Source organism: Rousettus aegyptiacus, unplaced genomic scaffold, assembly GCF_014176215.1.
Source record: "Rousettus aegyptiacus isolate mRouAeg1 unplaced genomic scaffold, mRouAeg1.p scaffold_m13_p_17, whole genome shotgun sequence".
Classification (NCBI taxonomy): domain Eukaryota; kingdom Metazoa; phylum Chordata; class Mammalia; order Chiroptera; family Pteropodidae; genus Rousettus; species Rousettus aegyptiacus.
The window spans coordinates 1,620,870-1,634,810 of NW_023416292.1; the positions used below are offsets into that span (position 1 = coordinate 1,620,870).

At 52.6% G+C, this 13,941-nt stretch overlaps 1 protein-coding gene across 1 annotated transcript; it reads left to right on the forward strand.

Moving 5' to 3' along the window:
* The first annotated feature begins 1,267 nt into the window (after nt 1–1,267).
* On the forward strand, nt 1,268–11,531 carry OPTC (opticin). The gene is made up of 7 exons (XM_016139757.2): nt 1,268–2,991; nt 5,338–5,571; nt 6,323–6,458; nt 7,999–8,157; nt 8,971–9,173; nt 10,346–10,441; nt 10,849–11,531. Exons 2-7 carry the CDS (start codon nt 5,344–5,346, stop codon nt 11,017–11,019), a joined length of 993 nt encoding a protein of 330 aa, XP_015995243.2. The 5' UTR covers nt 1,268–2,991; nt 5,338–5,343; the 3' UTR covers nt 11,020–11,531.
* The last annotated feature ends 2,410 nt before the right edge of the window (nt 11,532–13,941 follow it).

A 13,941-nucleotide genomic window follows, 5' to 3' on the forward strand; every position in this document is an offset into this window, starting at 1 on the left:
CAAGCTAGTTGAGGAGATGCAGTGTAAGAACACAAAGCAGTGGCAGAGTTGTATCAAGGGTGAGAACAAAGGGCTTTCTCATCTGGAAGTGTCTACGGGCTGTGCAGATGTCCACAGAAGGGTGAGAACGGGTGCCCTGGAAACTTCCTTCAGATGGAAGGTTATAGAAGCGGACTTGTGATCTTCCCAACCTACACTATCTTAAGGTGAAAACTTCCAAATGCTGTCCCCCATCTCTCCCACCCTGCCTCCTGAAGGCCTGCTTCAGTTCAATCCAGCAAGTTTTCAGTGGACATCAACTACGTGCAAGGTTCCCAGCTAAGAAGTCAAGGATAGGTAATATATATGCCATGCCCTTGAGGAATTCACAGCTTGGTGAAGGGGGAAATCCATGAATTAATACTTGCATGTCTTAGAGTTTGTAATAACGCTGTGTAGAGAGAGTGTGGTGGAGAGGGCCTCAGCCTCTGCCGGAGAGGAACTAGAAAGGCTCCCATCATTGGAGCAGGGTCTTAGGGATGAATCACTTTGCCAGATGGGAGAAGTGAGGAAAGAGTGGGGAAAGAACATAAGCGGAGGGGAAGCAGCATGAGCGATAAGGTAGGAAGCCTTGGCATGTGCCCTGTAGGGTGTGTGTGTGTGTGTCTGAGAAAGGGAGAGGGCAAGTTCCTGTCATAGGGTTATGTGGCTATAAGCCCTCAGCAGGGAATATATCCCTGTTGTCCAAAAATCAGAAGGGTTCCTGAAATTTCCACCACTCCCCTCCCTGCTCATGAAAGGGGCAGCAACAGGGTCAGCTGGCCAGACTTTTGTCCCTACCACCTGCCACCTCTATTCCATCAGCATGCCTTATGATTCTCTTAATGAGGGGCTCGGATTTGAAGGGCTGCCCGCAGCTGCCCCGCAGTCCCCCCACAACCCTCTACCCCTACACCCCCACCTCCTTACCTCCCACACTCCCCAGCCCCACCCCCACCCCTGCTTCCCAGGCTCTAAGGGGCTGAGCAGCACTGATGGTGAGACGGTCCCCACACAGGTCACTCATACACGTCCCACGGACCCTCCCTTAAATCCATGGAGCCAGAGCGTGTGACAGACGAGCTTATAAAGGCAGAGCCCAGGCTGGAAGAGGGTCTATGACATGAAACCAGTTTCAAAGTGATTCCTCGCAGTGGGAACAGGGTGGTGCTGGTGAGCCGTGGTGGGGTTGCAGCGGGGAAGCAGGCGCATGCGCAGTGAGGCTGGCTGTGCCCTGGGGTGGACCAATTGCAGGGCAGGGGGCTCACTGACAGTGTGCAGAGGTGTGTGTCACCAGAAAGTGGGGCGGGAGAGCGGGAGTAGGAGACCAGCGGAATGCACAGCCAGTCGCGTCTTCATTCCTCACGGTGAATAAATGGTAAGGGTGGGAGGGGAGAGGCCCTATCTGACTGCTGGGATAGAGGGCCTCTGGATGTGGACAGAAAGCAAAGGATAGCACCTAAATATGCCATCTGCTTCCGGGGCACCGTCCTGGCCCCGGGGCTCTCTCTCCCTCCACCCAGCAGAGCCCCTGTTGGTGTCTCTCCCCAGATGCAGATCTGCCAGGGGCACAAAAACACGTGTTGCCCTGGTGACCTGGTTCTTGGGCTGGTGGAAGCCTGGCCACAGCAGCTGGTGCCCAGGAATGCTGCAGGCCAAGCACTGTCCTTTGGGCCAGGTTATTGGATCTGCCCCTTCACCTGCTGTGCCCAGGTAGATACGAGCTCCACCAAGGCCATCTGTTATGAGGGCAGCAAGACTCACTGTCTCGGACCTCCTGGGGAGGGTCATATGGAAAAAGGGGAACTCTCTAACCTGAGAATCCAGGAATCCAGGAGCTGGCCTAGGCTCTGTGTGACCTTGGGCAATCACCTCACCCCACTGGGTCCTGTTTCTCTATCTGTACAATAAGGGGTTTGGATTAGATGATCCTTAGGGGGCCTTGCAGCTGGGATTCAGTATCTGGTGTGGAAGAGAGTAGGGAGAAGGTACACTACTGAAGAGTCTGGACAGACTTGCAGGCTAGCAGAATCCTGGGGAGACACAACACCTTTCCCCCACCCCACCTTCAGTAAGGCCTGCCTTGCAGAGCCTATAGCACCAAGCAAAACAGAATTTCTCCTCGTAAATACATCTGGGGGGGATTCTTCTCAGTTGCGTGAGAACCCCACATAATGCCTCCTGGTGTTTCTGATCAGGAGTCCTCTCTAGGGGCCAACCTTAGCAGATTTAGAGAATATCTTGTATCCTCCTTGCCGTCATCTCCAGAGAACTTGAAGTGGGCTTTCAAACCCTGCCTCATCCTCATTCACCTCTTTGAATGTCCTGGTCTTCAGTCTCTCCCTCCTATGATTTTTGTTCAGTTATGGTTCCCATGTTGGGGCTCCAACATGGTTCCAAAGGAGCCTCACAGCATCCAGAGAGGTGTGGGCATGGCAATGGTTGGGGTGCAATTGCTCTCAGCCCTTTTAATCTTTGGGTTCCATTTATAAAGTCAAAGCATCATCACTCTCTGGCTGGAGAAAAAAGCTGGGAAGGCAAGCCCCCACCCTCCACACACCCCACTGCTGCCTTCTCTGAGAGTAGTACAGAATCTGATAGGAACTACCTACCTCCCCAAAGCCGGTGGGACAGTAAAAGAGAGAGGCAGCAGGCAGAGAAAGAGGGAGACATGAGGGTGGGAGGTGGGGAGGAGCACCAGTGGGGGCTGGGAATGGAGTGGGTATAGGGAGAGAGAATTCCCTGGCACCGAGCACAGGAATGGGACGAGGCCCTGCTGAGGAAGGAGGAGGGCAAGCAGCTGGACAGCAGAAAGAAAAGAAGTCTGATTGGCCACTCGCCTGCCCTGGCCAGCTTTCCGCCCTCCCCAGGCAGCTGTCCATCCAGGCTCCACTGCACACAACCTTTCCATCAGAGTCCACACCTCTCTGGATGCTGTGAGGCTCCTTTGGAACCAAAAGAGTATACGGAAGGGTAAGGCTGCTGGTTTGAGAAGGTGGGCACATTGGTATGCAAATGAGGGAAAGAGTTCTGGCTGGAGTGGGGTGGGAGGAAGAAGAGAGTTTAGGCCTCTGGGCCAGACGACATAGGAGGAGGCTGTTGGGCAGCAATGACTTAGGACCTTTCTTAAAGATTTTTTAAAAAATTATGTAATGTGGTTTGGAGTCAAATGTGGGAGGTGAGATGAAGAGTCACCTCATGCTACTTCAGGGGGCTCACCCCCTTGCCCGGCTAAAATTAAGAAAGGGGAGACGCGCCTAGAAATTCATGCAACTGGCTTTGGGGAGGGCTGAATTATCAGAAATACACTGGGTACCTCAAATCGCACGGCACACATTTCTTGACCCATCTTTGCATGTGTGGGTGAACTTACTTGAACAGTCATCACAATGCACATCACATATATACATAATCACCTCTGTACACACACAAAGATGTACATGGGTCTCAGGAACTTTCCAGATATGTAGACACTCTCACAACCACACATGAAAAGTTCTTTTGTTTCAGTAATCATTTGTTTCTAAAGAGTGGCATTTATAAGTATATTTTATACACTAACATTCTTTTTTTTTACAGTGTATGTCAATTTGTAAGCCCAGGTCCCCTAAATGGACTAGGCGTTCCTGGAACTAGGCTCATCTTATTCATTTCTGTGTCACAGAGATAAGTCCAGTGCCTGGAAAAAAACAGATACCCCAAAAATGTTTGTTGAGCAAATGCATGAATTAATGAATAATCTTTTTAAAAACCACAAGACTCTTTGATGTTAGAGTTTTTCTAAATCTAGTTTAGTGACTAGTAGTTGTACTCTGAGTGTGTGGTTGTATAAGAGAGAAAGAACACCTGTATAAATGTGTAAGTGTGTGCCCACTTAGTAGAAAGGTGTATAGTCAAGGGGATGTGTGTGTCGTGTGGAGAAGGAAGCAGTGTAGACGAGGGGACGTGTGTGTCGTGTGGAGAAGGAAGCAGTGTAGACGAGGGGACGTGTGTGTCGTGTGGAGAAGGAAGCAGTGTAGACGAGGGGACGTGTGTGTCGTGTGGAGAAGGAAGCAGTGTAGATGAGGGGACGTGTGTGTCGTGTGGAGAAGGAAGCAGTGTAGACGAGGGGACGTGTGTGTCGTGTGGAGAAGGAAGCAGTGTAGACGAGGGGAGGTGTGTGTCGTGTGGAGAAGGAAGCAGTGTAGACGAGGGGAGGTGTGTGTCGTGTGGAGAAGGAAGCAGTGTAGATGAGGGGACGTGTGTGTCGTGTGGAGAAGGAAGCAGTGTAGACGAGGGGAGGTGTGTGTCGTGTGGAGAAGGAAGCAGTGTAGACGAGGGACGTGTGTGTCGTGTGGAGAAGGAAGCAGTGTAGATGAGGGGACGTGTGTGTCGTGTGGAGAAGGAAGCAGTGTAGACGAGGGGAGGTGTGTGTCGTGTGGAGAAGGAAGCAGTGTAGACGAGGGGACGTGTGTGTCGTGTGGAGAAGGAAGCAGTGTAGATGAGGGGACGTGTGTGTCGTGTGGAGAAGGAAGCAGTGTAGACGAGGGGACGTGTGTGTCGTGTGGAGAAGGAAGCAGTGTAGACGAGGGGAGGTGTGTGTCGTGTGGAGAAGGAAGCAGTGTAGACGAGGGGAGGTGTGTGTCGTGTGGAGAAGGAAGCAGTGTAGATGAGGGGACGTGTGTGTCGTGTGGAGAAGGAAGCAGTGTAGACGAGGGGAGGTGTGTGTCGTGTGGAGAAGGAAGCAGTGTAGACGAGGGGACGTGTGTGTCGTGTGGAGAAGGAAGCAGTGTAGATGAGGGGACGTGTGTGTCGTGTGGAGAAGGAAGCAGTGTAGACGAGGGGAGGTGTGTGTCGTGTGGAGAAGGAAGCAGTGTAGACGAGGGGACGTGTGTGTCGTGTGGAGAAGGAAGCAGTGTAGATGAGGGGACGTGTGTGTCGTGTGGAGAAGGAAGCAGTGTAGACGAGGGGACGTGTGTGTCTGCATGGAGGTGAGAGCTGTGTCATCAAGGGGACATGTGTGTGTCCTCGCGGAGATGAGTACATGAGCCTGTGTCTGCGCGTGCCTGTGAGTGCCAGAGCGTGGGTGCGCACTAGAAATTGAAGTGGAGTGGCAGTGAGGGGTTGACAGGAGACGTAGCCGTAACCTGTCGGGGGCTCGTACATGCGATGAAGGCGTGAGTCCGCCAGTGTGGGGGTGGGAAGCATGTTGAGCGTTTGAGCTGTTTTCACAAAGCTCAAGAGAGCCCTATCCCTCAATGGCGGCCCTTCCTCCTGCCCACTTCGGGACTGGATGCCGAGCGATCCCCACCCCCATTCTTATCCCAGCCCCACCCCCAGGATCCCATGAGGTTCCCAGCCTCCCTGAGCCTGCTGGTCCTGGTGCTCCAGGAAGCGAGGCAGGCTTCACTCCCAGAGGAGAGAAAGAGGAGAGAAGAACGGCCACAAGGGGCAGGCGATTCTAATGCGGCTCTGCTTCCCGGGGACTATGCCCTGAGCCTGGACAACTACGACGAGGTCATTGACCTGGGCAGCTACCAGGAGCTCACAGACTATGGGGACCAGGCCCCTGAGGTGAGATGCACAGCACCCTGGCTGCATCCCCTGAAAGCGACTGGGAGCCAGGGGCCAGGTCCCTCTAGTGCTCTGCATGCAGGTGTCTCAAGCCCCCATCTCTTTCTCTAGGAGGAGGAAATTCTTGTCCCTCCATGGGAACTTGTCACTCGGGTGGTACTAAGAAAGAGGACAACAAATCCTCAATTTCTTTGCCCGTTCGTAGCAAACTTGGTGAGACTTTCCTTAGATTTCATACACCCTCCCCCTGCCTTCAAGTAAACCATAAGCCATGTCACACTGGGGCATCAGCGATGTCCTCATATTCTCCCTAGAAAAAGAAAAGCCACAACCCTCTTCATTCTGAAGGTCTCGCTCAGCCGCTCCTGGCCTTCGCAAGGGCCGATCTGAGGTCTGCACTTGCTTAACGTGTGAGCTTGGTCAGTCAGTGCAGGGTGCGGGGCAGACTCCAGCCTGGGAATCTGAAACTGTGGACTCTAGCTCTGCCACTAGCTCGGCCACCAGCTGGTTCCATGATCCCAGTGCCTCCCACCTCTGGGCCTTAGTTTTCCCATCCACATAACGACTCTGTTGGACCAGATGCTCTCCAAGAAAGCCCCTTCCTTGCTCACTCCTTCTGTTATCCCTTCCTCCTTCTCTATGGTGACTCTTTGTAAGTTTGAAACTGGTCACTGAGGTTCCTGGAGTCCAAAGTTAAGCACCTCTCAGGCAAAACCTGACTTAAACCATGTGCTATGGGCTATGTCCACAGGTTAAAGGGACCAGCCTGGCTCCTCCAAACAGGATCAGCTCCACTCAGAGCACAGTGGCTCCAAGGACACCCTCTTCCAACGCGACGGTGACCAGGCCTGCTATGCTGGGCCTGCCGGCTGCCCCAACCAGCCACAGTAAGTTCACGGCCACAGGTCTCAGTAGCCATAGGTCATAGGCCACACAGCCATGACTTTGAGCCAGGGGCACCAAAGTAGAGTATGGTCACGGTCACGGCTAGGGAGTCATAGAGAGGAGGGGAAACAGCCACAGTAAGAATAGGGGGAAAAAAATCAAAGGGAGAGCTGGCTGTCACCGATGTTTCTGCCTGAATGTACAAACTGGATAGGAAGCTGAGAAGTGCCAGAACTCTGCTATGCCTAGAGAAGCCACCCTACCTTAATTAACGGAGTCCCTGGGGGAGGAGGCTGAGTGGTAATTAGATTAGAGACAATTAAAAGCCTGTAGAGAAGAATAAATAACTTTGTGGCTGTCACTTGGCATGGGGGCACATGAAGCAGTCCTACTGCTTTTCAGCTTTTAAAACCCTGCTGAGCAGCTCCTCCCACTCCCAGATGCCCTCCTGGAGCCTGGGATGCTGACACCTCTGGCAGGAAGGGGCTGGCACTCTGCTGGGAGTCGGAACTGAGGCGGAGGAGGGATGCATTTATTCCCAACTTGCTTGCCTTCAGTCCCTGTCCTCATCTTGAGATGCTTTCTTCTGGTGGCTCTAGAATATTGGGCCTCAGCAGATAAAACCCTTTAGCCAGGAATCCATGACCTCTCAGAGCTACAGAATCCCAGCCTCAAAGGGACAATAAAGGCCTCAGCTGGGCCTGCCGTTCGAGGCCGTGGAATAAGAAGGGTGCTGGGTGCTCTCTGTTCCACCTGCACTGTCCCGTCACTGCTGGTGGAAGAGCTTTCTCCTTACCACGAGGCTGTGCCACTGCTGACAGAGCCCTGCTGGAGCTGGACCAGCATGTGGTCTCCCGTAATCTCTGTCCCTTGGAACTGGCAAGTAATGGAAACCGCCCACACTGTTGAGTTGTACGAGCCAGTAAGGTCTTCCTGACTTTTTAAAGCCAGTCTGAGTTCGACGGCCTGGCCTAACTCTCATGACCACTGGCCATGGACTGAGAACAGTGAAGGGCTGTTTCCCAATGGAAAACTGGGATGCTGGCACCGTAAGAAAGGGAAATTAATTCTGGGCGAGCATTGTCCACTCCACCTGAGCTCCATTATGCTTCTGGGAGCCACACAGAGCTTGTCTAACTTGTTGCCCACAAGGCAGTTGGGAGGACCAGCAACCATTGACCATTCCACTTAATTCTGGCTTTATTTCGTCTTCATTGCACCTTGGACCAGAGAGGATGCCTATGGAAAAGAGACCAATGGATGTCCTAGAAATACCCACACATGCCCAGGAAAACCTGCACAGGCCCAGGGTCTGATGAGTGCACTAATAGGTTAGGACAGGGTAGTGACCGAGGGTGGATCTGGGAGCAGCCAACAATAGTGCCTGGGTGCACTGTGGCTGTTGGTAGCGGGCAGCAGCCCGAGAGGATGCAGATGGCCCTGGCTCAGATGCTCCTTGAGGCAAGGGCTGTTGGTCCCAGAGGCTGAAGGAGGTCTGATGGGGTGGGGTGTCTCCCTTTGTTCTGTCTTCCTCTGGGCCAGGCCTGCCCACCTGTCTGGTCTGCGTGTGCCTTGGTTCCTCCGTGTACTGCGACGATGCTGACCTAGAGAGCATCCCTTGTCTTCCCCAGACAACTGCCTACCTCTACGCCCGCTTCAACAGCATCCGCAGTATCCGGGCTGGAGACTTCAAAGGGCTGAGTATGCAAGGCCTTGGCAAGAGAGGAGGGTGGGCTGGCAGAGAGAACCACACCCCCCCTCCTCTCCCCTGCCACCTGCATTGCGACCTCACCAGACACAGTGCCCCACATGAGTTAGCCTTTCCCCATTGTATTTCAATCTCTCCAGCTATCAAATAGATACAACCCCAAGTCTCTCTCATTACCTTCTCTGACAATTTTAGATGGCAGATGTGGCCTATTCTCTCATTTGTTCTCAAAAGCTGGGAGCTGGGAAGGGGTAAGATATGATCAAGGCTACGTTTTCAGAATGTCCCAGGAACTGTAGTTCTGTGCCCTCCTGGCCTCTGGACAAGACCATGCTAAGTCTACTCTGCATGATACTGACACTGTTTACATGGCTATTGTTTGTTTACTTGCTTTGCTCCTTTATGCCTCATACCCTGCTAAGTTAGGAGATCTGGGCTCTAATCCAGATTTTGTACTAATTACCACAGCCTTCCAGGCCTCAGTGGTGGAGGATGGGGCTGGGATGGATCCAGGGGTTGGTTCCTGGGTCTGTTGGGTCTTGCCCTCAGAAGGTGTCTGCCAAAACGATCCAAGGGGGATAGCCAGCACACAGAGCAGAGCTCCAGGGAAAAGTGCTGCAGAATCTGAGGGCTTTTCCAGGGAGTCCTGCTTTTTAACATTATTTCTTCTGGTATAGACCTGGTGCAGGTAGAGAACTGGCTGGCATTCCCTAACTTCAGAGAGCTGGAGCAGGGTAGGGTGGCTCCTGCAGGGCAGGAAAAGATGGTGTGTCCCGTGTCTCTCTGGTCTCCCTCGCACCCCTTAGCAAAACTGAAAAAGATTGACCTCTCCAGCAACTTCATCACCACCATCGACGACGACGCCCTCCACCTGCTGCCTGCTCTGCAGGCTCTGATCCTCCCAGAGAACCGGCTGACAGCTCTGCCCAGGCTGCCTACGGGCATTGAAGTCCTGGATGTCCGCCTGAATCGGCTTCAGAGCTCGGGGATACAGCCTGGCGCCTTCAGGGTGAGCCAGGGCCTTTGGTCCACAATCCATCATCTGCTGCCCACAACCACAGCCACAGCCCCGCCCCCCACCCCGCCTACACACACACACACACACACACACACACACACACACACACACACACACACACTCCCCTTGCCCTCATGGGGTATCTCTGCTCCAGCTCTGTTCTGGGGTCTGAAAGTCAAACCTATTTTTTCATCTGTTCCCATTTGTTTTATTAAAGGTCTTTTCATTGCAAGAACCTGATTTCACAAAGGAAAAGAGTGTTTACAACACATCATCCCAAGAACCTCTGTGAAAGGAAATTCAGGCCTCTTGGGCCTGTTACTGGGGGTGGGTGGTGTCAGAAACCAGGATCGGTGACTTTCCCTCCCCCTCTTTGGGACACACAGTTTCTTGGCTTCCTTCTGTGCACCTGCTCTATTCATCTCTGCACACCAGTGTCCTCTGCACACACAGCTTCTGCTCCCCTGGAACTTGGCTTAAACATGACTTGCAATAGTGCTGGCTTCCACCCTAACTCTACAACTCCTTTCATTTCCAAATTCCACCACTAACTGACTAATTACTATCTTTCTATGATCAAATTCTCGAGAGAGAGACCATCTGCTTGGTCATTGGCTAACCGGTTTTGATGGGAAGGACTAACATATGGCACTAATATGGCCTGCAGCCGCCCACTCTGCGGAGCTGGGAAGATTCTGGGGTTTAGTTCCTGTGAAGAAATGGAGAGGGGTGCAGACAACTTTGCCACCCAGCTCTGTCTCGTTCTACTGATCTGGGCACTTCCTGAGCGCACTCACCACAGCTGCTCCCGGTTTAGCATTTGGAGACTGTTCGTTCTGGAAAATCCCTTCTGATAGCAGAGAGGTCGAGGCTGGGCTGAGATGTCCACTTGTCCTTCCTCCCTCCCTGTTCCCCTCTTCCCCACCCTGCGTTAACAGCTGACAGCTCCTGTGTACTCCCCCAGTGGGAGCGAGCGCTGCGAGCTGCTAGGAGCCTGGACACAGCCTGTCACTTCCGGCATGAACCTCAGTGCATGGCTGGGGTTCAGGAAGCCCTGAGCGAATGAATGGGGTCATGTCAGGCACTCTTTTCTGCCAGGGTCCTCTACCCCCTGCCAGCCTCCCACACCCTTTCTCTCTCCCCTCCCCCCACTCCACCTCCAGGCCTTGGAGAAGCTGCAGTTCCTCTACCTGGCCGACAATCTGCTGGATTCCATCCCTGGGCCTCTGCCTCTGAGCCTGCGCTCACTACACCTGCAGGTGAGCGGCCTCCCCAGGAGCATCGCAGAGGGCAGCGGTCAGATACAGGGAACACCCTTAGGCAGCTGTGGGGTTTTCTCTACTGAGACCTTATTGGAGACACGAATGAGTCAGTCTTGTCCACAGCCTTAGTTTGATTTCTTCCCTTTTCTTCTCTTTGAAACACTCCCTCTCCCTTCACATCCTTATCCCACCTCACCTGAGCCTTGTTCCTTTGTTCTTTTCCCTGTCTCTTCTTCTTTCCTTCATCCCTCTGTTTCCACCACCCTCCGTCGGTCCCCTCTTCTCACCCCTCGTTGGGTAGTCTTGGCCTTAGGTACCTTGGTTTCTCCAGTCCTAAAGGGGAGCAGAGCTGGTGTCGATATCTGACTGAGCCTTCAGTGCAGCCATGGGTGTACTCTTTCCAGAATAACATGATAGAGACCATGCAGAAAGACGCCTTCTGTGACACCGAGGAGCACAAGCACACGCGGAGGCGGCTGGAGGACATCCGCCTGGACAGCAACCCCATCAACCTGAGTCTCTTCCCCAGTGCCTACTTCTGCCTGCCGAGGCTCCCCATAGGCCGCTTCTCCTAATGCACCCCTTCCTCTCCTCCCAGGCGGGAGTCCTCAGAGGACCACCAAGGCATGGCCTCCAGCCATCGGACCCAGCCCCCTTCTCCAACGCCTTTCTTCCAGATGTTAATCAGCCTCATTATCTAGTTGCAAATCAACTCCCCACCCCCAACACACACTCTAAATGTACTTCAGAAGCCAAATTTGCATTTCTTCATCCTCTTTCCTTAACACCTTATGGTTCCTGGTTCAGAGAATAGCAGTCTCTGCAGCAAAGCTCTTTCCCACATTACCCATTCCTCCTGCCCACACAGAATGCCAGGGAAGTCACCGGAGAGGAAGAGGAGGAGGAGAAAGTGAAGAGCAAAGGGGAGGAGCAGTTGTGTGCTGGAGCCAGCTCTTACTGCTAGGTTTGCAAGAACCAGTTATTAAAATTTGCGGAATTTTGCAAGCCAGTTGTTAAACACAGCCATTATTAAAAATTAAATTACATAAACTCAATCGAATATATTATGTTGAAAACAAATATAATAAATGCTCAAACTCATCATTTCCCAATTATTTTACTATATTTTACTATTAAACATGTTCTTGACCTGATTTGTGCCTGTGGGGTCTGTATGGTAGAAACACTGTATAATGACATACGAACACTGCTCGTCTCTTCCCAACTCTGCTTGCAGTGACACCGAACAGGTAGTTTGAAATGGGTCATGGTGAAAATATTTATACCATGGAAATTCATAAACGCTACGCATTGGAATTTTGGGGGGAGGGAGGGGTGAGAGCTGGTAGTTAAGTATTTGCCAGCACTCCACTGAGGAGGAAGAATAGCTATTTAAACTAGCCTTCTCCCAACCCCCAGGCCGCCCCACTGGGGGAAGGGTGGGCTTTCCACGGGGCTTTCTTTAATTACTTGCTTTTCCTAGGCCAGGGCTTCCTGTTGGATTTGGAGGCAGCCACTCATAAGAAAGGAGAACTGACATGACTCTTCACCTGGGTGCCTCCCTGCAGTACTTACCTCTTCCAGGTTCACCTGCCAGCCTCTGAGCAGGGCTCAGCCAGCCATTTCCTGGCCCAGGGGGTTTCCATTCTTCCCACGCCCTCTTCTGTGTTTAACCACCAGAGGGCAGCCTTGTGCAAAGATAAATGAAATGCGTAACGCAGTTACTCCGGTGTGTCACATGTTGACAGTGTGCAACATGCCCTCCTTCTCCACATGGAGCGTGGAGTCTGGCGCGGAAGACGTGTATTAAACGAACAACCACAAAAATAACCATGCTATTCTACTCATAGTAAATGCCACAGAATGGATATGCAGAACACCATGAGAACTTAAAGGAGAAGACCCAACCTAAGGGTCCATCCAGGTCACCTCAGAGAAGCACGTCTAAGCTGAAACCTGAAGAAGCAGTAAGAATTAGCCAAGACCTCGGTTGCCAAGGTAACCACTCAAGGTTGCAGGTGGTTCCCGAGTCTGGACGGACAGGTGTGTCTTGCCCACATGGGAAGGAACCCACTCACCTGCCTCCCCTGCCTCTGTCTAGCACTTCTCCACACACTTCGGATCCTCAGACAGTCCAGTAAGCAGACAAGCCAAGGATTAGTCACATTCCTCAAAGGAAGAAATCAAGAAATAGAGAAAATCAAGCACTTCCCTCAGCTCCCATGCGGCCCGCCGGCTGAGGCTTGGACGAAATCTTAGCACATAGACTGCCGCCTGGAAGGAGGACATCTTCGAGGCTGTGAGAGGCGTCCTCGCGTGGTTGCTGTGGTGCCCACCCTCCTGGAGGTCTGAGGATTCCAGGACCCCCGGCCAGAGGAGGGCGGCGAGGGCAGGTAGCCAGCACCTCCTTGTCTTTCAGAACAGTGGAGAACAGTAGAATGTCATGACAGTTACATTCTGGCCTGTTCTCTTCCTCTTTCTTCAAAGGAGCTTAGGATAGCAGGAGCGCTCTCTCTCTCTCTCTCTCTCTCTCTCTCTCTCTCTCCCTCTCTCTCTCTCAAATCCACAGGTCCTAACCTCTTCTGTATCATTCTCTTCCATGTCCTGCTTTAGTAAATTACAAGGCCTAGGCACACAACAGCTGACAGCCTCATGATCCCCAACTGCAAGAAACCCTGTGTCGAAGTAATGCAATGAAAACAATAGAAAGGATATTTTCCAGAACTGGGGCTCCTGGGTGCTAGAAGCTACATCATACCTCCAAGCCCCAAGGTTAATCTGTGCTGAGTACAGAAAGTCATCTGACCCATGCCCTACTGTGAGAGAAGGGGACCAACAATTCCCTGGCTCCTGGCATTTGCCAGACCTTGTAATAGAAGTTTATATGCATGTTAACTCCAACAATAGGCCTGGATAGTAGGGGTGTTTATCTCCATACAGCAGATGAAGAACAGGTTTATGAAAGGGAAGTGGCCCAAATTCACACAGCTAATAAGTGGCAGAGCCAGGAATCAAAGCCAGGTCAGTCGGAACACAGGTCTGAAGTCCTGTTCTTACACCACGCTTCGCAGCTGGCCCTTCTTTCCAGTCCAGACAAAGAAGGCAGGCTCTTGACCGTTTCCTCCCCAAGGCCTTGGCTGCTCCGTTGGGTAGGGTTTCCCCAAGGGCCAGCTGCCTGTGCAGCTGTCTCCTGACTAATTCCCCTTTCTTGGCTAGGGAAGCCTGCGGAATAGAAAGAGCGCCCTTGTTGGTGCCTCCCTGAAGAAATTCTAAAGAGAGCAGCTGTCCTTGGGCCCTCCCCGTGATCCAGAGAGGGAGGTGGGGAGAGAACTGGGGCTCAGCTTCTAGCATCTGTCACATCTTGACATGAAGAACCTGGGGCTCTTCTCAGGGACCTGAAGGAGTCAGGTTGCGGGCCTGGCAGGGGCAGCAGCGCCCCTTCTCATCCACGGTGAGGTCCTCGGTTCTGCAGACCTGAAGACCCGTAAAGCTGTGAG